This window comes from Sycon ciliatum, chromosome 5 (genome assembly GCF_964019385.1).
Source record: "Sycon ciliatum chromosome 5, ocSycCili1.1, whole genome shotgun sequence".
NCBI lineage: Eukaryota > Metazoa > Porifera > Calcarea > Leucosolenida > Sycettidae > Sycon > Sycon ciliatum.
The window spans coordinates 13,722,316-13,747,730 of NC_088647.1; the positions used below are offsets into that span (position 1 = coordinate 13,722,316).

Here is a 25,415-nt window from a genome sequence, read left to right on the forward strand (position 1 = left end):
GCTCATGGACAGTGAAAGCTGTATATTGACACAGAGAGAGAGAGCGGGGTAAAGAGAGAGAGAGAGAGAGAGAGAGAGAGAGAGAGAGAGAGAGAGAGAGAGAGAGAGAGAGAGACAGAGACAGAGAGAGGGAGAGAGAGAGAGAGAGAGGGAGAGAGACACACACACACACACACACACAAACACACAGAGACAGACAGACAGACAGACAGACAGACAGACAGACAGACAGACAGACAGAAGGAGAAAAGACAGAGATCCGGGATGTAACATCATCATGACATCGGCCGTTGCTGTGTATGTTGGATCCAAGGTAACGAAAAGACGACACATGGGCAATCTCCATGGTTCGAGTCGCGAGCGGCTCTAGATCGTCGTTAGAGGTGGGGGCCAGAAACCATGATTTTGGTTTGGGTGGGGGGCACACGCACACACACACACACGCACGCACGCACACACACACACACACACACACACACACACACACACATGCACACACACACACATATACACATACATACATACACACACACACACACACACACACACACACACATGCACACACACACACATATACACATACATACATACACACACACACACACACACACACACACACACACACACACACACACACCTTCCTTCCTTCCTTCTTCCACTGCCATGACTGGCTATGTGGCCCCATACGGGGCAGACCAGGAGACGTGTTGTCCACCGGGCGGGGAACGCCATACTCAGCGCGCGCGGGCCGCGCGAACAGCGTTACACTTGTGCGTCGCAATATCCTGTGGCCGACGAAAACTGCGCGCACAAGTGCCACAAATGAGGGGCTTCGCCACAGGCTCCATGCGGGACTGGACAATAGCGTCGACAGCGTCACGGCAGGTGACCCGCCATCCCTGTCGATCTTGGACGATGTCACCAAGCTGCTCCAGAGGAACGCCAACACACACACACACACACACACACAGACACACACGGACACACACACATACACACATACTTTGTACCATGTATATGCCCGTCACAAGAAAAGCACGCAAAGTTGTGGAAGTCAGGTCTCGCTGGACCAACCAGAATGGAGCTGCTACGGGCCTGAGCACGCAGCTTCCCCCAAGTTGCAGAAGGCAATGCAGTGCTGCAAGTGGCAGGCAATCCTACGTGAAAAATTGGCACATACACCTCCATATTAATAATTCCAACGAGAGAGCTCAGTTGAAAGCTCAGGGCCCTCACTATCTTTTTTGCCTAGGTTATCATGCATTATGCGATAGGAATAAACAACAGTTTTATTCGGCTGAAATAAAGGATACCAATAGACCCCACTTGTACTTGGCTGAAATAAATTGTTCATCGTTGTTATATCATTTAGTTTTTCATTTCGATATCGCACAAATAAAGAGCGCTTGGGCTTGAAGGCTAGAGAGGGCTTGACCGCCCAGGAGCCCTCGCTATGCTTAATATTTGCCTAGGTCATCATGTGTGTTGTTCGAACTGATAGAAACGTCTTTGCAATACAAAAACATGTGCATGACAATCAAAACTTTAGTTCATAAACGCACATCGATACATAACTCAAAACTCAAACTCTCAGACAGGTACATTCTACCAAGTAAAAGTAAATATAATAATAGATTACGCTTTGGTACTAGCTTATTTCATTTTTTTCAAGCCCTGTTTCAACATGTGGCCAGCAGTCTTTGCCAGAATGGTACGGAACATCAACGGAATAGGGCCAGGCTGGTGCGTAACATGATGATCACACCGAACAAGTTCGAGCATGAGAGCATGTATTTTCTCCTGCTGAATGGATGCCTGTGCAGCGGTCTCTAGCTGTCAACGCGTCTTGTCACGAAGGCGGTGAGTCTCCAAACGACGGGATATTTGCTCCGTCGTTTCTTGCTGTTGGCATAGCCTTTCGCAAGCACGGCGACTCTCGAGGCGGCGGGACCTCTCTTCTCCCTTCTTCTACTCTCTGTGTAGGCACTCCTGCCGACGCCGTCTGCTCAGAGCTTTAACACTGTCACCCCTGTCATTTTGCTCCTCCTCATAGTCCTCTTCTAATTATCTCAGCATTCTATTTATACAACAACTAGGACCATTAAAACACTGCAATCTACCCGATCCTTACATTCCCAGCCCATTAGTACCACATCCCTAAACTTTCGACCGATAGTACGACACGTTCTATGGTCTTTTGAAATCAAACCGCAACCATTACAATAATGCGATCTAAACCATAATGAGCGTTAGCATGCTAACGCAAGTTAGCAGGCAGTCCAGCGAGCTGGCCCGACCTGCACGCATGCGCGAGTCACATGGTCATGCGCCCTCCAAGATCCTGTACAATGTCTCTTGCATGTCATTGCTGTTTTCGACTTTCGAGCATGCAACTTGCGGAACATGCGTTCCCAAACAATTTCCTCCACAATTGTGCTCGCCCCGGTGTATCTTGCTAAGCTCAATGTTAAAAGTGCATTCTGCCGAATTCCCGTCCGCCCGGAGGATTGGTCCTTGTCGATCCGCTGGCAGGATCAATACTTTTATGAGAGTGCCCTGCCCTTCAGACTGTATTACGCTCCAGTCCAGCTATATGGAACTCTGTCGCATCCGCCAGTGAATGGATTATGTGCTAGCAGTTCGCACTCACACGCCTATTGCATTACGGGGAATACCTCAACTAACGTTACTTCCTCAGTGCATGCTCTGGACTTGTGTTAGCTTGCCAGCAATTCGCTATTCTGCTCCGAGCATTTACATACTTCGATGTTTCTCTGGCCCCAGCAAAAGTGGAGGGTCCAGCTCAAGTCCTGACGTTATTGGCATCATCCTATTACGGGGAGTGCCTCGACTAACGTTTCTGTCTCCATGCCTGCTCTGAACTTGTGTTAGCTCGCCAGCAACTCGCTACTCGGCGCCGCGCGTTTACATACCTCGGTGTTTTCTCTGGCGTCAGCGAAAGTGGAGGGTCCAGCCCACGTCCTGATGTTTATCGGCGTCATCCTGGACACCCGCCGCGCTAACATCAGTATGCCTATGGACGAACTTGCCGAGCTTCGTGATCTCCTTCGGGCCACTCTTCACACAGCTTCAACTACCCAATGTCAACTCGAGTCTCTTCTGGGAAAGCTCCCGTTTGCTACAAGAGTGATAGCCCCTGGATGCAAATTGCAGATTGTGGTCACTTGCCAACTGGTACCGGCAGCCGTGTTACCTGATCAAGCTCTCCAAAGAGTGCCTCAAAGATCTTTGCTGATGGCCTGAGCTCCTGGATTAGCGGAACGGCCGGTCCTTCTTCCTATACCCTAAATGGACGCCGTCCCCCGACTTGCTGGTATTCACTGATGCAAGTGGTGCACTTGGCCGGTGCTCGTACAATTTCGACCGGGGATAGGGCGATGGACAGTCAATCAAGCAGAGCAGCAATCGCAAAGGGTTGTTTGCAATTGTGGCAGCCCGCAGCACCTGGGAAAACTAGCGGCATCAGCTGCGAATGCCAATCGATGGGCATTTACAGCAACTGCGAGGATATTGCTCATCAGTTGTGGCTTTGGCCTGGCGTTGTACACCGGCCACTCGTTTCGAATCAGCTGCGGGACTCGATATTCAGAGAGGCGGGAAGGTGGAAAGCGATGTCTGCCCGAGTAACATTCGGACGCCACCTGCAGCCAAAGTATGGGTGGCTGCGGCAATGGCCTCAGCCCATGATATCAAGTTCTGACAGTCTTTACCTAGCTTGCACCGCTTACAGATTGCACGGGTAGCTGCACTTTGTGATCCGCTCCGGGAGTGCCGATTTATGGAATATATGCTCTCAACTGGTTATGCTTACCAATATATTTAGCATTTGGAGGCTCTACTCAGAGTCATTGGCGGCTCCATGCGGAGTCATTGGCGGCTCCATGCGGAGTCATTGGCGGCTCCATGCGGAGTCAATTTGGGGCTCCATGCGGGGTCATTCGGCGGCTCCATGCGGGGTCATTCGGCGGCTCCATGCAGAGTCATTCGGCGGCTCCATGCGAAGTCATTCGGTGGCCCCATGCGGAGTCATTTGCCGGCTCCAAGCAGAGTCATTTGCCGGCTCAGCTGCGAGCCATCTAGTGGCTCCAAGCAGAGCCATCATACCAGTTGCTCGAATCGGCACTCCCAGCTTAATCCAAAACTCGGTTGCTCTGTTGTGAGGTGGGGGGATGCTAACCTAGGAATGGGTTTGCTCCCCACACTGGAGCTAGCGCTATTCCGTCGACTTGACACTTGACAGACTCACGACTGCCATCCAGAGTCGCCACCACTATTTCTAAACCATACGGCTAATTATTTTAGTTAGCTATCCACTTACCGGTACAGTAAAACCTGTGACTACCGACCACCCCTTGGTGCCAGCAAAAGCGGTCTTTAGTAGCAGGTGGTCTTTAGTTAGAGGTTTGCACCGCGTGACCATATGTGGATCCCATTATATGATATGTATGTCAAAATGCAGCTAATACGATTCCCCAGGACTTGCGCAATGTCAGAAAGACGGAGAGATGGAGAGAGAGAGAGAGAGAGAGAGAGAGAGAGAGAGAGAAGATTAATTTTTTGCAGACTTCAAATTCAGCTGCTACTTCTGAAGCCAGGAGTCAAAATCCCTGGGGAAGTTTCGTTTCGCGCTGGGCTTCAAATTTGTTCATGCGATCAATCATACCGACTGTCCTTGTTGTGACTTCTGGATTGCTTGAACGCGATCCTTCAGCATCAGGACCTTGTGGTGCTGCTTTGTTTCTGGATTCCTTGATGCCATCGTCAATCCGTCTGTATGACTGGTGTGACAGAGCCGCCCAGTCTTCGTTTCTCCTCCGAGTAGTAACATCGACCAGAGAGCGCTTTCGATGCGCTCTCCAAGACGTTTCCTATCATGTTTTTTCTTGACAGCGCTTGAAATTTTGACAGGTGTAGTGCAGTCCACACCGACTCCACAGCCAAAATTACCTGCATTCATTTGTTCAGCTGTAGTATCGAAAGATTCTTTTCAGGACCATGGAAAATCAGTAAAATTTCAAGAAGGAGCTTCGAGCAACATTTGATTTCCTACATCGCGGTCGCTAGTTACGGGTCAAAAATTGTGTTTGGGACAGGAAAAGGCGGTCGCTGGTCGCGTTCAGAAGGTAGTCGCTAGTCACAGTGCATTTTGAATGTGAGACCTTCCGTGCCTGGCGAAGTGGTCGGTAGTACCAGGCTGGTCGCTAGTGACGGCGGTCTTTAGTTACAGGTTTTACTGTATATCCCTTACCGAAATTGTATTCTTGAACGCAATATTCTTCTTTCTTTTTCTTCTACTCCGTTCCATCAGCACTCGGCCGATAGCAGGAGATTGGTACCCACTGGGCTAGCATGCAGCAGCCAAAGCTGGGGCCTTTTCTTACTCCGTCAAACCCACTTCTTAAAACGAAACTGACGTGCATATTCACATTGCATGTTGCGAATGTCCCCATATTTGCCCCGACATCTTAGCTCGTACAGCGCTCCAGATACATCTATGCTACGGTGCGCACCGCATACTCGAATTACGGTACGGGACACATACGGGATACTGCACCAACCATGGCATGCCACGTGAACCACCCTACCAGACACCGTGACACGCACCGAATTACAGCGGTGTGGATACTGGCTAGCGCCAGATGCTACTAAAGTACAACTGAATAGCGTCTTTTGCATAGCTACGGGAATAATCTCATATCCCAAGTATTGCAGCTCTGCTAATAGAATAATTCTGGTTACTCCCACTCCATTTCTCTAGTGCTTATTTTTCTGAAAAAATATCATCTTTGGCACCAGAATGCTGCCACCAAGAGTACATTAACCAGAGTGTGCAGCCCAAAGAGAATCATCCCACGGCAAAGTTTATTGTTTAGGGTAGGGGTCAAACGGGTGTTCCGGGTACCTGGGTACCCGCCCGTTAATCTCAGGTACCGTTAGTAAAAGGGTACCCGTTTGTAAAAAAAAAAAAAAAAAAGTTGGATTTCGATGATCCTATCGTATGCCAAGACTCAAAATAGGAGTGCGGATACTCTTTTCCTTTTCCTGTGCATTCCCGCTTTCGACTTTGTCAGGCAGGAGCAGGCTGAAAGACAGCCGTTCTCTCCACTCTAGTCCAAGTAAAAATCCTCGTACTGGAGGTTTTTGATTGTAATATGAGAAAATGCAAGACTTGAAACCGAGTCGTTCGAGGTGGCAGCTCAGTTACTAGAAAGTTACGATGGTTCTCCGACATCGACATCGAACCTGCCACAGTACTTGAAAATGAACTAGTGTCACCAGGCTGAGTGACCAGTCGGAGTGTCACACACGGCGATGTTCGTAGGTGGTAGCTATGATACTCATGGTTGTAGTTTGTTCCTTCAATCGACGAACTCGGTTTAGTTGAAAAGTTGTTCAAAATATTGCATACAAGATTACAGATTTGTGAAGATTCGTTTCACGAGTTCAACGAGCTAGCACTAGCAGCTAGCTGGCCAGCAGCACATCAGCTGTGTCAGGCACCCCAGCTAGCAATGGGTGCAAACATCTTCTGAATGGGAAGAGTACCAGTTCTCTGCGAACATAGCAAATAGGATTGGGCGAGATCACGGGAGTTTTGCTAAACTATTCTGTCCTTGCATGGCTTGAATCACATCGATCTGCAGTTGATTTGCGTACATGTATCAAAATACATGTAGCACTAGGACCATGTACGATTGTAACTGCCTGTGAAGTTATGTTTATGGGCAAATGTACGGATGACATTAATTTGGAACCTTCATTGCCATAATATTATCATGAGACACGAATAAATAGAATGCGAATCATAATGTGGTATCAAAATACAACCTGAGAATATACAAATTTAAAAATCATGATTTATGTGATAAATGCACACAAAAATAATATGGCTGCTAAAGGGTACCCGTTAACCCGCCCGTTAAGAAAATTACCCGTTCGTTAGTTAAAGGTACACCCGTTTGAGCCGTAGTTTAGGGCATAGACTCGCAGTAACAGGCTCACCTTTGCTGCATCACACACCGCTTCACACGGTCATCTACTCTATCACCATGGTAATTTCTGTTGCACATTGCTGCTTGTTAAACAAAAACGTAGAAAACACACCGAATTTCCAGGTAATTACCATGGTGATACGGTACTTTAGCTTGAACCTATTGTATGACGGGTTTTCTATGATTGATAATGACCCAGAGAGAAACTAAACCGGTATCGAATTCCAGTCAGCGACGCAATTCTTCTGAGGTGTAAAGTGACTTCAGGAATATGTTGCAGAAAACTGCGATGCATGCTGATTATTTACTGTGCCCTATTGTGCACAATATACCAGGTGTGTTACTCAGGGATGAAGTAGATGCACACACGTGCCGGGCATCACGGCACAGGTTAGGTTTGCTACTAGCCGCTGCAGTGTACTTTGTACTTGTGGTCCGAACTTGCACTCTACTCAACTCTGCATACGCAAAGAGTGCTGGTGCCGAAATGAACCAGAAGGGTCACGCGGCTGAGTGGGACGCAACAACACTGACTCTGTCTACCCATGTACACAGATATGATAGGGTATGCAGTACCTGCTCTAAGATTTAACACAAACCGGGTACACGTCTACCTGGCACAATTCCTGCAACACTGGGCCAGAGCCAGATGCGTTCAAGTGCGGCTACTGTGTGTCAGGGAGTCGTAAACTTACTTTCGACTTCCTGATGTACATGATTGTACATGTACATGTATGAACGTACTCGCACTGGGCACTCTGGCCGCACGCATCTGCACGCGTATGCAGCCTGTCAGTGGCGGTATACCCTCGAACGGTATAAAAAAGTATAGTACTCGACAGGACTTCCGACCGGGTCGCAGGTAACCCAGTGTTCTTTTTCCAAAAGGTCCAAGTACTCACAAACAGGGCCACTGACCCGGCTCTGGAGCAGACACTGGTAATCTAGGTCCAAGTTTGCTCGATTATGTTCTGACGCTTCATGTGCTTTCATAGCCAAGGTTTCTCACTTTCTTCGCAAGCTCTTTTAGTCTTGAGAGTTGACAACTGCTTATGGTTGTGTTGGCAGAAAACATGTCAGCTAATCTGACAACCGTCCAACCCCATTTTACTGGTAAGTAGTCAGCGAGTGGCTTTGATGGAGCCATACAGTACTAGAGGGGAAGTTACGCGGCATATTTGTGCTTCCTTTTTGAAAACACGTTCTCGCTCGAAGGGTTTCTAAACTTTATCCCTGCGCTCATTGATGGAGTTCATCGATGGAGTTGCCAGCGGCACTCTACAGAAGAACAATGTTGTCAAGTTTTTTATGAAAAATTGTCAAACATTTTCAAATTGCTATAAGTTTGGTTAGGGCCGGGTTCCACTGCGGCTCCGCAGCTCCGCTGCTCCACGGTACTTGGCTGCATGCAGCAGAGCGGCGCGGTTCCAGTGACACTCGCCATTCACGGTACCGCGATCGTGCTCGACGTTTTTTTTATGACATTTAGCCTGCCTGCGCGCGCGTGAAATCCAAAAAAAATCCTCGTATTCTGGCCTGTGCAACGAATTAAAATTCCCCCGAATAAAACAATTAAGTGCGGGAAACAATGCAAGCCGTGACCGCGGCTTGCATTTTTTTGTATCAAGCAGCGAAGCGAAAGCTGGTGATGAGCCGCGGCCTCGCTGGACCAGCTCGTAATGATGACGTTTCATGCCGTGGATGATGTGCGGCGGAGCGGCAGTGGAACCCAGCCCTTAGGCAAAGGAAATTTGTCATTTATTTGTTTATGCTGCATAGATGGAGAGCTGCACACTCTGGCTTATGGACTCTCGCCTACAGTGTAGTCGTACTGCTAGTGTACTGGCATTACAGAAGACACGAAAAACGAGAACATAATTATGGCGAGAAAGTAATTACTGGCTAAGAATTGCCCTAAGACTTACCGCTTCTCAGTGCTCCATACCAGGAAGTAGTACACTACCTACTCCCTGCTCCATACGAGTGTTCTCTCCTCATTCTCTGCATCCTTTACCTCAGGAGTCTCGTCCATTTAGCGGCTCAAATGCTTGAGCTCCGGATAGCGGAAAATAGCTCGTCGTCCATTAGCGGCTCTAATAGTACCTGGTCTGAAGTGTCGCAGTCTAGCACAACTATGATTTTTTCCAGGAGGGTAAGGGTTGCAAACCCAAAGAGACCCTAAGCTTCGTCTATCAAACAAAACAATTGCCCTAAAAAATGGAAGAGGAAAAGAGTGAGCGAGCTGGTCTGAGCGCGCTACTTTTCAAAAAATAGAAGCTGAAAGCCATCAAAGTCAAAGCATTCTGGCTAGCGCGTTTGTGTATGTCACGAGCGCTAGCGCGCTAGTCGCAGCAAACGCTCGCAGGCCAGAGTTAGCGCTATTTGGGCTGTTTGCCGCACGCGGCAGCTGGATGGATCACGTGATCCAAGCTGACAAATAAGGTCCGATGGTTCAGCTACATTGAGCCACAAGCGTTTGGAATAGCTAAGTCGAGATGGCCGATCGGATCGGACGTCATTATCGCCATGACATTTCCAATTTTCCACTGAAAAACTCCAAAAATGATGGAAACCGTTCAACTATTCTAAAATGAGTTTGCTCGAAAAGTTGAAGAAGACAATTCGAATACACCCGAACTCTACTGACCTTGGATAGTAGCAGTCTGGACAGGCTTGACCGTTCATGATTCAAGATATTTTTTTAATTTCGTTAGGCAACAATAATAAATTTATCATTGAATGATCCGCCGTGCAGGATGATTGAGATGCACAGGCGTCGACTTGTGTATGGAAGCAGGTGTGTGTGTGTGTGTGTGTGTGTGTGTGTGTGTGTGTGTGTGTGTGTGTGTGTGTGCGCGCGCGCGAGTCGAAATGCGACTCAGATATTGCAGTCCCAGTCGAGAGCTCTGAAGATTGGTCTTCCCTGCCGTGGAGGGTATCAATGCATCATCCACATAACCCAATGGCAATGATTAATCTGAGACAAGTCACGTACCACAGGCAAAGCAACTGTTCCTTTGGTAATTTCCCTTAAACAAACTTCTTCATTGGCATGGACATCGCAAGTATAGTACAGTCTGTATCGGCTATAGAGTGACCGGATATAAGAATATATCGGCTACAGTGAAATTGGTACGAAATATCAAAAGCAAAACGTATTTTGTCCAATACAAATATCACTATAACCAATATTATCGGATGTAATGATATATCGGATATTATGATGGCAACAAAGAATCAAAACATGCATAACACACTATATTATTATCGGCTATAGTGATAACTTTAAAATACATGTAGCAATGATATCAAAGGCCCTATTTTTTTTACTTTCTTCACGTTGCTTATTTTTATAGTGATACATGTACATGTACATAACAGAATATTTTTATGGAAATGCGGGCACTGTCAACTATGCAGCATGCTCATTTGTCAAAACGCCATGCTAGCTGGAAGTATTTCCTTGCCTTTCATGCGTCGATCGAAAAAAGAAAAAAATCGATCGTATCGCATATAGTGATGCATCGGTTATAGTGATAAAATCACGGAAATCAAAAGGGTACGCTATAGCCGATACAGACTGTACTAGTGTACGCTAAACCAGTCATTTAGATCCCAGACCATACCTCCGTGTAACCATGGCACAGATACAAGGAACTTTATAACGGATACACTGCTATTATAGAGGAAAATCGATCAATGAAATGAAGCAAATCCACCTCGACCAAATCTCTCTAGCCGACACCATTACACCAGCAACAGGACTCCAAGTTGTAGATACTGACAAATAAATTTCCTCCATACAGCGCTGAAATTGATTTAAAAAATTGATAAACAGGCCGAAAGCAGCAGTTTTATTTCAGCTGCTGCTGCATACTCTTTGAAAATAGATCAGCCTTATCTAATACCTAAAGAGCAAGAGGGAAATTATATTTAAAAAAATTGCTGAACCACTACCCACCATCAGCTATAGATGAGTTTCTAGAAAGAAAGAACATGATCAATACAAGTCACTGCACTGAATGAGAAGCTCAACAGGCCAACTGCATGCACTGGATGTAGGTCACATTGCTACTATAACTTGATAAGCACCTGGCTGCCTGTCAACACAGAAGCTAGGTTAGGCTACCACCCATATGGTGGTGGTGCCGCACCGTCACACGGTGCTGTGTTCCCAGCACGGAGTGCTAGCCAGCCAGTACACCGTACAGTAGTGTGGTGTGGTCACTGTGCATATGCATATATGCATTGTACAGTACTGCGGTGTGGTCACTGTCCTAGCAGTCAAGCCATGCAACGAGCACACTAGCTCCTTGCACTTTTAAACTTCACTCCTAACGCTACAATCTGTCATCAGTCCTTTGAGCATCTACAAAATAATAAGCCGTGCGCAGAACACAGCACAAAATAAGTTACACAAGCCTTAAAGGTCATAGCAGAGTTGTGAACTGACGGTTTCAGTCCAGGCAGGTGTACGTGTGCTGGTAATCAGTCTACTTCTTGCTCTTCTTGCCCTTTCCCGACTTTGCCTGCTCCTGCATTCACAGCGGCAATGTGACAGATCATTGGCAGAAGACAACGGTGAGTTGTGAGTAAGAGACCAGCTCTAGGATAGTGGAGTGCTACTTGTGGTGGAGAGAACCTCCTGTGAAGCCATTTTTAGGCACACGCCAGTGAGTGGCATGGACAATTCAGGACAGTGTTGTGAACATCACCGTTGTCACTATGGCGACTCACCAATCTCCTACTTATAGAAGCCTTGCTTGACAGGGTTAACATGTTTTTGAAGTCGACATCATGTTACAAGGCAGGGGTTATGACAGCATGTTACAAGGCAGGGGTCATGATTGTGGTCAGGAGCACTCTGCGTCCTCCGCCTTGTAACATGCTGTCGACTTCGAAATAATAATATTATGTCAATCTCCTGTTTTTATTGACCGCATAAAAAAATGATGATGCAAAGAAAGAAAGGCACCCACGCATTGCACCCGGGAGGCAAAAATGAACCCAATCCCTAGCACAGGCCGGGGGCGTGTATTTGTACAAATTTCAAAAGGATCCAATGTGTCCATCTCCTACTTGTACCGCTTAGTACTATTTAGGTTCCCTATTATTCTACTCAGTGTAGGAAAACCTTGGTGCACAAGGTGGAGGACAGGGCCCTGGGGTGTGGCAATCAGTGCTGCCGCCAGTCAGGCTCTTACCGCACCAATTGTTCACTCACTCAACCCTGTTCTGATATCAAGAAAAGGATACATGACTAGTGTCAGTGGAGAGTTGGCACACATCAATGACTTGACCTGTACTACATTGTACTTGCAGTCATTGGAATTCGAACTTGAAGTCGGATGCGGTTTTTCGAGCTCGGACCCAAATCTGTTTTAGACATGCTGCCTAGCGGGATCCCTCTCCAGGGGCCTCTGGGAGCAGTGGTGAAGTCAGTGAAGCTATGGAAGCATCCGTGGAGCCGTGGAGAACACCGAGCGCCAGAGAACTGATGGCCCGGACAGTTGTTTTTCCGGCAGTCAGAGATATCAAGCTGGCCACCTACGTGCATTGCCTGGAAAATCATGGAATCGAGGCTGAGGTGATCCTGTCTGTACAGGGGAGTTCCCCGGGGCAGTGTAGAATAACCTTTACGGAATCATCATTAGCCAGTTTGGTGTCCAAGAACGGCTTCGTGCTCAATGGACGGCATACTTCTCCTGAATGTTTGGCGGGTACCCCAACGCCCAGCTCCATACTCATGACATTCCTGTGTGGGTGACTGATGGAGCCGTAGAAGCTGCACTGTCTCAGTACGGTACAGTGCCGGGTGCCATACGCCATGGTAGACTTCAAATCCGAGATGTCATTTCATTGCGACAGGGGTGAGGTTCGCCACCTTCAAACTTGGCACAAACAAGACCGTACCATTGTACGTCAAATTACGGGACGGGAAGAGCAATTTCCGCGTGTACCATGCTGAACAAACACCCACATGCAGGCTATGCAGCAAGCCAGGGCACATCACCAAGGACTGCCCGGAAAAGACTCAACTAACCAAACCAACCACCGAGACTTCGTCCAACAACAGAGCCGTGGACTCGTCGTCCGAAAAGAAAAACGAAAACAACGCCAGCCTACTCTCCACCGAGTCTGAGCAGCGAGCGGAGGTACCTCTCTCAGACATATTTGCCAACACACAAAGCAACCGTCAAGGCAACCGACAAGGTAACCGACAAGGCAAAGAATCTGATAGCGAATCAGACGATGACCATCAGTCAAGCTCCTCAGAGACAGAAGAAGTGGGTGGTACACCAAACAGCTCAGCTCATGAACCCCTGGGGCAAGCAGTACCATCAAACCAGACCAAAAATGTCCACCATCAACACCGGCCACCGGCTCAAGACTGCAAAGCGGCTTCATGCGAAGGCGAAGTCAATTAGGGCAACCCCAAGCGTTCCCGCCCAAGTGTCACCCCCGACAGAACTGAGGATAATGTCACGCAAGAGAAAGCAGCCCATGGGAAGTGCATCACAGTGCTAGCGGCCCCTCTCCATCGAATCGTACGCCAAGACAGTGGTATGTGTTTCAGGATAGCATCGCATCATGTATTTATAACTTAAGCTTTAATTATGGTCCTATCACAAAATATTAACTCGGATTCTGAGCCAATAATAAATGTAAAAAAGAGAAGAAAACACATGAGAACGAGTTATGCAGCTATCCACGACTGTAACAATATAATGAACAGTCAGAAAGTGCAATAATATGGTACAAAACTGACAGGCTACTGACAGGCCGCTGGTTTGCGCACTGGAGGTGTGTTAGAGGTAGGTCTCAGGTCGCTGAATGTCTCAGTAGCCAGTCAGTTTGTGCCCTATTAGTATTATCGCACTTTCTGACTGTTTCTATGATCATCTTGATACAGCCGTGGACAGTTGCTGGCTGCATAACTCGGTCTCATGTGTTTTCTCCTCTTTTTTTTTATATATTATCAGAAAATACATATTTTCTACCATTATCGTTTCTGAATGTATGTAGTCTAGGGTGCAAGGTCACAGACATCGAGCAGCTTGTCGCCACTCGAGGTATCGTGTTTATGTGTCTGGCCGAAACATGGTTGGATGACAGCTTTTATGATCGTGAACTTTCCATTCCCCATTTCACTCTACACCGAAAGGACAGAGGCGGTCATGGCGGCGGAGTTGCTATTTACTGCCATAAGAGCCTTGTGGTGAGGCGTTGCAGAGAACTGGAGTCACCCGATTTGGAATTGCTTTGGCTAGAGGTAACAATTGACCGCAGAAAAAACATGTTTGGCTGCTGCTACAGACCCCCATCAGAACCTGTCGCATACTGGAGAAACTAGAGGCAAAGTTGGAGTGTGTAACCGAAACAGCTGCGGGATAGGTCACTCTGTTTGGAGACTTTAATGTTGACATCCATGATCCATAGCCCCTCGTCCCCCCCCCCCCCCTCCATGACGTTTGCGCGAACACCGGTCTGGTCAACTACGTGCATTCCCCAACTCGGATCACAAGTCTTTCCCGGAAGATGATCGATTTGTTCCTCTCATCTGCTGCGCTCGATGGAACTCACGAAGTGCTGCCATTGGCCATCAGTGATCATTTTGGTTTGCTGGCGCGCCTGGCTATCCCCGTTCCTAAGTCCACCAACACTCGCTCCACATCTCGCTCGCTTCAGATCTTGTCGATGCTCTGGCATCGTTCGCTATTACGCCGGACTTTTGATGAAACCGTTGACTCGTGGTACCAAATCTTGCTAGGTGTACGTCTGGCTGTTCAAAATCTGGTTTAGTTGGTGGACTCTAGCGCCTAACTTGTGCCCCGCTGCTTTCCTCGTTTCCTTTTAATACTCTACTGCAGTATTTACAAAATGAAAATAAATAGTGGTCTGGGTTCTAGCCAGGAAAAAAATGTGTGCGTGTGTGGGGGGGGGGGGGGGGCACAACCAGTTCACCCATTTTTCTGTGTACCACTATTGCCTTGTCACGCAAGATGCAACGTACGGGCGCAGCAAGCACAAAAATTGAAAAATGAGTAGAGTGGTATACTATCAGAGTAGGGGGGGGGGGGCACCATCAGAGCGGGGGGGGGGGGGGGGGGGGGGCTGCACCCCCCCCCCCCCTCACCCTCCTTTGGCTAGAAGCCTGGTGCTAAATCTGCCAGTGAGTAAAGCTACACATAAGAAACTTTCTCCTTGTCAACAGTGAAACATGAGTGAGTGGAAAACACACATTCATGCTGAAGGCATCATTCCGTGAACACTCACCTTTTCTGGAACGGCACCAAACTGCACAAGCACTGAGCGCGTACAGCTGTTGATGTGCTTAAAGCGGTCGGCACCCAGATGTATACCACCGTACCTGAAGGCAACAACACAATCATGATGAGTCCGTGACACTAGATCACATGACGACACTAGATCACATGACGACACTAGATTGTACAGGTGCACTCAGTGAGAGAGAGAGAGAGATTGATAGAGCGAGAGCGAGAGAGAGAGAGAGAGAGAGAGAGAGAGAGAGAGAGAGAGAGAGAGAGCGAGAGAGAGAGAGAGAGAGAGAGAGAACAGTGTCCTTACCAGCGAGTGACTATCACCACCACATTCTTCACATCTAAAATCTACAAGCACAACACGGACACAAGCAGAAACTGTTCACTGTTATGGTTGAACAGTTTTTCTAAAACTCGATGTGTGTTGGTCTATGACAACATGACAGCTGAGATATCATGCAGCAAAGTTTACTGGGTATTACAGCTGGGAATAGTTCCTCCTACTGACCTGAGTAAGTCAATACCTTACTCCCTGTTTTCTCTTCTTTGCCGGACCCGCACCTCTCTATGATAGTACTGAGGAAGTGGGTCGTAGTTGTGGAGTTGACTGCACAACCGGATGCAGACACTCTAGTCTGACAGGATGTCGACCACCCCAGTCTTTCAGACATCACTACAGATGACAACGGCAAGATGGGTAGCTGTCTCCACAGTTTGTTTGTTGCACAAGGTCGCGTTGGGATGCTATGTTTCAAACGAGACCACTCAATGCCCACTTTTACCAACCTCTTCAACAAATGAAAAGTGACGGGCATTTTGAGACATTGCTGTGCAGGTAGCCTGCACGGCCGTAGTACAATCAGCCATCACAGTATAGAAGCTACTGAAGTACATGTGCAAAGTGGAGCCCAGCTGGATTAGCCTCCTGCTAAGACGAAGCGTTCTCCACAAGAATATGCTCCTTTAAAAAGTAGAAACAGCAAGGACATAGGTCTCAGGCGGGTTGCCATTTGCGAATTGACATCCGCAGTAGATGAACTCGATGGGCTTCTGTCACAAGCGATGGGACAAGAGCTAAGAGAATTGGAGCTAGGGACGGCAGCAATACTTTTTCACTGCTCTGCTGACACTCTCTTCAATACTCGAAGGCTCCACTGCAGCCAATTAACCATCCGCCTCTAACACTTTCACCACCACCACCACCACCACGGCCTTTCACTGCAATTACAATAAAGTAACCTCTAAATGTTCGCATTCAGGCTTCATCAGGAAGTATAGAGACTAGAGAGAGTACTATAATAGGGCTTGAAAGTGCTACGTCACAGCATAGCAACAATTTCAAAAATTCAAAAATTGGATCCACTTGGATCCAGTTTTTGTATGGATCCAAGCACATTTCAAGCCGTCTTACTCACAGCAAGGTGATGTAACCAGTGAAACTTACTGATTTGGCTACTGGGGGCGGGGTTACAACTGGTGTCGAAGTAAAAATCACCCCTGCATACGACATGAGTGGGTTGCTATGCACCCACACACTGAGGCAATAGCAAAGTCACACCTTAGTGGATCCAAAATAGAAATCTGATGTCAACTTAGTACTCCCTGGCCGTTTTTGACGTCATCACTTTCAAGCCCCATAACTGATTATGCTGCATCCAAAATAAAAATACCGTATTTTCTGGAGTGTAAAGCTGTACCCTCCCCCCTTTTTGCCACGAAATACAGACATCTACACTATTTATCACTGTAAAGTTGATCATTGAAGTATACGCAGCATCCCCCTTTTTTGAGTAAATCTTGAGTTCAAAGTGCGTCTTATACTCGGAAAATACGGTACGGTCGGTTAGCTCCATTGATTCACTCTGAGGATTGGATACAGTTCTGGAATTGCCGTTGTTTGAGTAAACTGCTCGGCACGTTCAGCTCAATGGTATCTTTCACGTAATCTTCAACACTTTCCTGGCAATTTGCTCACCAGGCAAAGAAATTGTGTTGCGACTAGGTGATCATGCCAGCTGCTGGCACAGAAAGAATCAAAATCAAGTTAACATGCAGCAGTGCTTTGACCAAGTTTACTTGCAGCACGGTGCAATGCTACTAGCAAGCGTGACCAACCTGCATAAGATGTAGCATGCGTGATCCAGCAGCAGTCTCTCCATCATCATCACTGTCCTGCAGCCAGGCGTTGCGAGCTTCATCAAATATTCTAACCACCGCCAATACCGCCAGCCATCACCACAACAAATGCCAACAACAACAGCAACAACAACAACAACAACAACAACAACAACAACAACAACAACAACAACAACAACAACAACAACAACAACAACAACAACAACAACAACAACAACAACAACAATAACAACAACAACAACAACAACAACAACAACAATAACAGTAGCAGCAGCAGCAGCAGCAACAACAACAACTTGATTGGGTCAAGGTTACCATGGTATACACATACATACATACATACAGTCAAGGGCAGCACATGCCAGCAGAGTACAGGATAGAGGTCTTACAGGGCAAACGCTCAGGATGCGTCATAGGTTCGTGAATCCTATCAATACCTCATCAGACCCACAGTACCAGTTTTAGGTGTTAGTGCCAGGCTGGCTCACCGCCTGAACCGGTCATTCGGGCATGGATAGTGCATGGCGAGTGCATGGAAAGTACATGGACAGTGCATGGACAGTGCATGGCGAGTGCATGGACAATGCATGGATAGTGCATGGACAATACATGGACAGTGCGTGGCGAGTGTGTGGCGAGTGCATGGACAGCCTTGCTCACCTGTAGGCCATAATGTTATGTGTGGCGGATGCTATCTTTCGATTGGTCAACAACTCTGCTTGCACCAGCTTGACCTAGATGCATATCCCACACACACATGCACATGCACACACGCACGCGCGCGCGCGCACACACACACACACACACACATATACACAACACTGAATCAACACTTTACCACACTCCTTCACACAGCACCGCATTCCCCACTGATAGCTGTGGTGTTTAAATCCTGCCACGGATCTGAAGCACCAACCATATCAGTTACAGACAGTTACCGTGATTATAGCAACAACGGGCTTTTATTACGGCAATAGTGTGCTCTGAGAGTAGGTATTTCGTCCAGCATAGCAGCGGGAGATGGAAGTGCTGCTACTGTCGATAATGATGACGACAACAATGACAATGATAGTCAGGTGAAGATGAAGGCAAGCTGCACATCTGGGCCGTCATAGCACCGGCATTGGAAGCGGCACATTACTTGGCCTATTATCCTTCAATCTCTCCCCCCCCCCCCCCACACACACACGTAAATCAGGGACATGTATTTCTGAACTACAGTTACAGAGAGGCATACATGTACAAGTACAGTGAAACCTCGTTAAGAAGAACACTGATAAGACAAACTTTCGCTTAAGAAGAACTAGAATTCCAAGCGCTATTGGATTCATCACTGTGTATTACCTGGGTAAGGCATATTATGGATAAGAAGAACTCCCGTTATTGCGAACAAATACCGTCGGTCCCTTGGTGTTCGTCCTAAAGAGGTTCGACTGTATGTGCATTGTGTTAACCTACCTGGTCCAGAGTGGTCACGGCTGCGCAGTGAGGCTGAAACGTGCTCTTTCGATCCGTCATTGTTTCACCATGCAGAATAGTTGGTGCTTTTTCTGCAGAAACAAAACACAAACAATCACCAATTCCTAAAATTTCATCAAATATAGCCATTAATTTTTACAATTACAAGTAGCAGCGCATTGTAGCAAACTGAAGAAGCCGTGGCGAGGAGACAAAGAGTATGCTTGACATGTATGTACCACACTACCAAGACCAAGAGTATGCTTGACATGTGTGCATTACACCACGGCACCAATACCAAGAGTACGCTTGGTGACATAAAGATGGCATGTATGCATCACTACAGACCTACACTATGCTTGGTGACTAGGTGACATGTCTGCACCACTGAAGAAATGCACTATGCTTGGCGACATGTATGGATCACTACAGAGCTGCACTGACCTGATTGCAGTCGTGCAGCTGCCTTGCCCACCATCTGCACAGCACGCCGCGGTCCTCCGCCCATGCTGGACGGCTGCTGCTGCTGCACCTCCGGAGTGGCGTGTGCCTGTTGGACGTGACTGTGGCTGTGAGATGCTGGCCTGGGCTCTGGATGATCAGATAAGGACAGTGCTGCGATAGTGCGCTGTATGGCGACAGCAAAGAGAAATAATATGTTGCAGATATTCTAGGAACACTCACCTATGTGCAGTACTGTCGGTCGCCGAAGAACTGGGGGGGGGGGGGGAGGGGGTCTGCCTCCTAGCCTGGTAAAATTCTAGCCCGAGGCTGTTCTTCGGCGTTCTGTTCTTCGGCGCCCGACAGTACTGTAGCGCTTTCTCAAGAGAAATGTAAAGGAAGGTGAGAGACATCGGAAAGAGAAGAAAGAGAAAGGAGAAGTTTCCTCTTCCACAGTAATTCGCACTGACTCCATCTGCAGTCATTCACAACTACAAGTAACCAGTGACAGTAAAAAAGGGGAAAAGGTGCTACATCGACAAACAAGTCATCAGTTTGAAGGAGTTGAAGAGGGAAAACCCAACGTTTTGTACTCCAAAGGTAAATGGCAACACTTATGGTGGTCCCTGCAATAGAACAAAGACATACGGGTACATTCTGAAAAAATGCGGTACATTCTGTGGACAAATCAGCTCACCTGGCTGAGACCGGTTGTATCATCAGCTAGACTCTCAGCAGCTGCAGCTACAGCAGCAGTGCTGGCAGCAGGGGCCGCTGCTATGTGATTCGGAGAATGTCGATCTTCATCAGGTCCTGTGCCTGTGAGTGAGTGAGGACAAAAACAGACCCGCTAAGAATACAACGCAATGTACATGGAAAGGCTGCAATACGGGACTCACGGACAAAACACATGCAGTCATGATGCATGCTTGCATGCACACACATGTACACACAGTCATACAAACTCGCACACAAACACACACCCACACGGACAGACACGCGGACAGACACATGGATAGACAGACAGACAGACAGATACACGGACAGACACACGGCCAGACAGACAGACAAACAGACAGACAGACATAACATGCAACAGTAGGTAGCCGAACCACATAACAGGAGCAAGACTTGATAGAAGAATCTTAACGTTTCGACCATACAGTTCTGTCGGGCGCCGAAGAATGGCCAGGCTAGAATTTCTAAGGACGGTCTAGGCTGGATTTTTTGCAGATAAGAACGGACACTGTAAGTCTGTAATGCGCACTATAATGTACACTATAATGTACACTATAATGTACACTCATACGTATAATTCTGCATAAGTGTAGTCATGTAAGACTGTACCATCGAATAAGAACGAAACCGCTGTGTTCGCTAAAAATAGGAACGGGCTAGGCTAGAACCCTGCCCCCCCCCAGTTCTTCGGCGCCCGACAGTACTGTACTGGTCTTCATTCTGAAGAAGACCGATATGGTTGAAATGTTCAAAAGCACACCCACACCCACACACACACACTGACAAGGCCCATGTTGCCACAGCACGTACATAAACTACTTAGCGTTTCGGATTGGTGGACAAGGAACTCTCTCAACCACTCTCCCCAGCGGTAGAGGACAACTTCACCTGGGGCTTCCCTGCAAACCAAAGCACCACACAAGCATACCAACAAAAATCTCAGGGTGGTGAAATGTGAAACCTAGTGAAAACCACTACCAGTACTGCCAACATATTCGAGTTTGCACAGCTCCCTGACGAGTGGGGTCTTGCCTCCGTGAAGTAATGGGCTTAGAATGGAAAATGTGACAGCCCATCAATTCTCCACCATCTGGGGTATGAACTGTTGTACGGTCAAGACCATTATAAACGTAGCGACTCCGACTGTCTTGCCAACAATGCAATCCTAAAGCCAAGCCATGGCATCAGGGGTATGTAACTGTTATGTGTCAGAACTCACTGGAACATACATGCATGGCAGGGTTCCCTGTATGCATGCACTGTGTATAGGTAAGCAGGTAAGCATGTCCTTGGCCACATTGTCCACATGCACCACTAACGTAAATCCTCTAGCAGGGGCGTAGTTGGTCCCACTTTTGGGGGGGGGGGGGGGGGGGGGGTCGGTGCACGGCCGCATATGTGTAGGATGGCTGGTGCATGCCATTCACGGTCATAACGTGCATGCTGAATCTAGGTCGAAATTTAGGGGGGGGGGGGGGGGGTGCACGTGCCTCCCGTGCCCCATGCGGGCTATGCGTCTGCTCTGTCAATGGCATCAGTGAGTACGCCAGGGAGCTCTGCACATACACGCATATGCAGAACTCCTTGGAATACAAATACAGTCAAATCTGTCGTAAGCGACCGCCCCTTGGTGCAAGAAAAAGCGGTCGCTTACGGCAGATGGTCTCTTACGGCAGATGTATGGTAAATCCGGCATACCAGGTACAGTCAAATCTGTCGTAAGCGACCGCCCCTTGGTGCAAGAAAAAGCGGTCGCTTCCGGCAGATGGTCTCTTACGGCAGATGTATGGTAAATCCGGCATACCAGGTATATGCTTCCATGTACTCAAATCGACGAGAATAATGTGATTTTTAATATCATTTTATTGGATATTCAACGACGACCATACCCGTATAGTACGCGTATGCGACACAGCAGTAGATCGACACTGCCTGGACTTGAGAGCTACAGCACAGCCTCAGTACAGGCCAGGCGCCAGTCGATCGCACTTGCAAGACAGCGCATTTTCACACTTTGCAGTTGACAGCACACTGGCAAGTACAGTTTCGCACCTTACTGAACCTGGGTCGCGGTCGCTTACAGCAGATTTGAATGCAGCCACCGTGCATGAAATCGCGGTCGCTGGTCGCGCACAGCAGATGGTCGCTCTGGACAGATCAGTTTGTATGTGAAACCGTCGGTGCACGGAAAATCGGTCGCTAACGGTAGATGGTCGCCTACAGCAGAGGTCGCTAACGGCAGATTTGACTGTATATGCTTCCATGTACTCAAATCGACGAGAATAATGTGATTTTTAAAGGGGAAGTTAAGGGAAAAATTAAAATTTCACCAGTTGTAGTCTTCGGGTTGCTGAGTCGAATGGTCTTGGTCCGAGGAAGCTGAGATGCTCCCTTCCTACTGGAATCCCAATCGAACTCGCGCACTTCCACCGAAACTGGGTGACTGCGCCCTACTAGATGGAGATTTGTATGCAAAATGTCACTAAAAGCGCCATTTCGTTCTTATAACAGCACGGATGACCGCGATTGGCCCATATGTTGTAGTCTTTTGGACGCTGAGTCGACTGGTTTTGGTCCGAAAAGGCTGCGATGCAGCGTTCCTCCTTTATTCCCAATCGAACATGGTTGAACAAGCAGTCACGTGCTCCTGCGTACGCCAGTCACCTGGTCACCGTGCCTGCAGGGTACAACTTACTAGCCTGTTTGACCATTTTTGGGTGCAGTCCTGTCACTCGAGTTGAACCTTGGTGTAAAAGTTGTCGCCTGCTGGCGTGGTGACCAGGTGATTTGGGCTCCCAGGAGCACGTGACCACTTGCTCAACCATGTTCGATTGGGAATAAAGGAGGAACGCTGCATCGCAGCCTTTTCGGACCAAAACCAGTCGATTCAGCGTCCAAAAGACTACAACATATGGGCCAATCGCGGTCATCCGTGCTTTTATAAGAACGAAATGGCGCTTTTAGTGACATTTTGCATACAAATCCCCATCTAGTAGGGCGCAGTCACCCAGTTTCGGTGGAAGTGCGCGAGTTCGATTGGGATTCGAGTACTCGAAGTAGGAAGGAGCGTCTTAGCTTTCTCGGACCAAGACCATTCGACTCAGCACCCCGAAGACTACAACTGGTGAAATTTTATTTTTTTGCCTTAACTTCCCCTTTAATATCATTTTATTGGATATTCAACGACGACCATACCCGTATAGCACGCGTATGCGACGCGGCATGCAGTAGATCGACACTGCCTGGACTTGAGAGCTACAGCACAGCCTCAGTACAGGCCAGGCGCCAGTCGATCGCACTTGCAAGACAGCGCATTTTCACACTTTGCAGTTGACAGCGCACTGGCAAGTACAGTTTCGCACCTGACTGAACCTGGGTCGCGGTCGCTTACAGCAGATTTGAATGCAGCCACCGTGCATGAAATCGCGGCCGCTGGTCGCGCACAGCAGATGGTCGCTCTGGACAGATCAGTTTGTATGTGAAACCGTCGGTGCACGGAAAATCGGTCGCTAACGGTAGATGGTCGCCTACAGCAGATTTGACTGTACATGTACATGTCCTGAACTCAACGGCTGTGTTCTGCCAGGCCATCACGGTCGATTTCGTGCCGATACTGTCGTGTTGTACAGAATTGGCCATACACTTTCGCCCCCATACTGCTAAAAATTTGACTACTCTTTCAACTCCTGCCCCACCCCCCCCCCCCCCCCCCCCACCTCACTGACCTCTAAGTTCAAGTACAAACGGGCGGCTCGCAACCGTCCGTCACACAAAGCGAGTGCGTACACGCGTGCACGCACACACGCGTACACCCCCCCCCCCCCCCCACACACACAAACACACAATCCATGTCCTTCCACACACTCACATGAAAGCACAACGGTAGCATGGAAAATTCATCCAGCAGTGCATCCTGTGCTGTCTTCAAGTGCATAGGCAAGTGCCCGAAATACCAGGGTCGTTGCCCAGCACCTGACATTATTTCCTAACATTACCAGAAAGAGGTTGCTACAAATGAACTGTTCAGTTGGAATCCTGACTGCACTAAGCGTGAAACTAAGACATGCTAAGCTGCAGGTGACCTGCATGACCAGCACACAGCGACTGCTTGTCCATGCTAACACCAGCGAGTAAAGAGAAATACATTTAAAAAAAAGAAGATAGTGACCAAACATAAACGTAAAGGCATGGCACAAACAACACCATTCCCCTAATACCCAAACAGCAAAAAATAATGCACCACCGCATGATAAAAGTAAAACATAACGCAACAAGGAAGGAGCCGTAAAACTGGCTCGGTAGAACAGAAGCATGCAGCAACACTGCACCCAGTACTGTAGTACTACAGCTCAACTGCTAACTCAGCAGAGAAATTACAAAAGCGAGGACTGATTACGTCCACTCTATTCAACGCACTGCTACCAGCAGCGCAGCTGAGATAGCAATAAAAACACCAGCAGATGCACAGCATCATGGCTGCGCTTGTTCCGGTGACCAGGGTTCAAGCTCTAGGTCTGTCCTTCATGCAGCACTGCAGAACAACTGGTTGCACGGCCAGTTGCCTGAACAGCGAGTAAAACTACTCTCTCGCAGAACCAACGTCTTGGCTACATGTATATGAATGTCGTCTGAGAGCGGACGTTTGCAGAACCTGTGACTTGTACATGTGCAGGTACGTACGTGTACACTGTTTGCCTATTCTCTGCGGGCCATGAGCAGTCCACACTGACAGACCACTGGGCAGCGTGTCACAACCATGATCAAGCATCATGATCAAAAGTTCAAAACCATGATAAAGCCTCTCTTGATCAACATCATGATCAAACACCATGATCAAACATCATGATCAAATATCATGATCAAACATCATGATCAAACATCATGATCAAACATCATGATCAAACATCATGATCAAACATCATGATCAAATATCATGATCAAACTTCTTGAACAAAACCAAGATCAGGCATCGCAACCAGCAATCAGCCATTTCAACGTGCTATCACAGCGTCGGAACGCTACATACCCATGCTTGACATTCTGACATGCCACGGGTGATCGGGACATTTCAACAGCAGCATATTGGACGGCAGTTGTTGACGTCAACATCGTCATCGCTCTGCTTATCCACCCATCTCATAGGTTCTCATTGACTTTCCACATCAGGTCCTCGGACACCTCGACCAGCTCTGGTCTGTAGAGGTATTTCATAGGGTGAGTCGGCTCTTCCACCGCCGGTCTTATCTGACTTAACTCAAAGTACAGCAGCCATGTGAAGCATGGGAGGCCGATAATGACAAACACCACGTACAGTCCAACAAGGGCTTGAAACACATACTTGGCAGTG

General features: G+C 47.9%; 1 protein-coding gene and 1 long non-coding RNA gene across 2 annotated transcripts in view; both read right to left on the reverse strand.

The window, feature by feature from the left end:
• Positions 1 to 176: 176 nt before the first annotated feature.
• Positions 177 to 9,491, reverse strand: LOC135817694 (uncharacterized). The gene is made up of 3 exons (XR_010553575.1): positions 8,939 to 9,491; positions 638 to 926; positions 177 to 366 (listed from the first exon to the last, which is right to left on the reverse strand). It is a non-coding gene; the product is annotated as an uncharacterized LOC135817694 (long non-coding RNA).
• Positions 9,492 to 10,648: 1,157 nt separating this feature from the next.
• The window catches only part of LOC135817695 (protein IMPACT-A-like), a 19,632-nt gene continuing 4,865 nt past the window's right edge, over positions 10,649 to 25,415 (reverse strand). The window contains exons 5-13 of the mRNA XM_065330926.1: positions 20,879 to 20,967; positions 20,028 to 20,149; positions 19,334 to 19,517; positions 18,890 to 18,981; positions 18,092 to 18,165; positions 17,411 to 17,501; positions 15,603 to 15,643; positions 15,291 to 15,384; positions 10,649 to 11,548 (exon numbers count right to left, since the gene is read on the reverse strand). Coding sequence (XP_065186998.1) covers positions 11,507 to 11,548; positions 15,291 to 15,384; positions 15,603 to 15,643; positions 17,411 to 17,501; positions 18,092 to 18,165; positions 18,890 to 18,981; positions 19,334 to 19,517; positions 20,028 to 20,149; positions 20,879 to 20,967 — 829 coding nt within the window. The 3' untranslated portion in view covers positions 10,649 to 11,506. The remainder of the gene's footprint in view (positions 11,549 to 15,290; positions 15,385 to 15,602; positions 15,644 to 17,410; positions 17,502 to 18,091; positions 18,166 to 18,889; positions 18,982 to 19,333; positions 19,518 to 20,027; positions 20,150 to 20,878; positions 20,968 to 25,415) is intronic.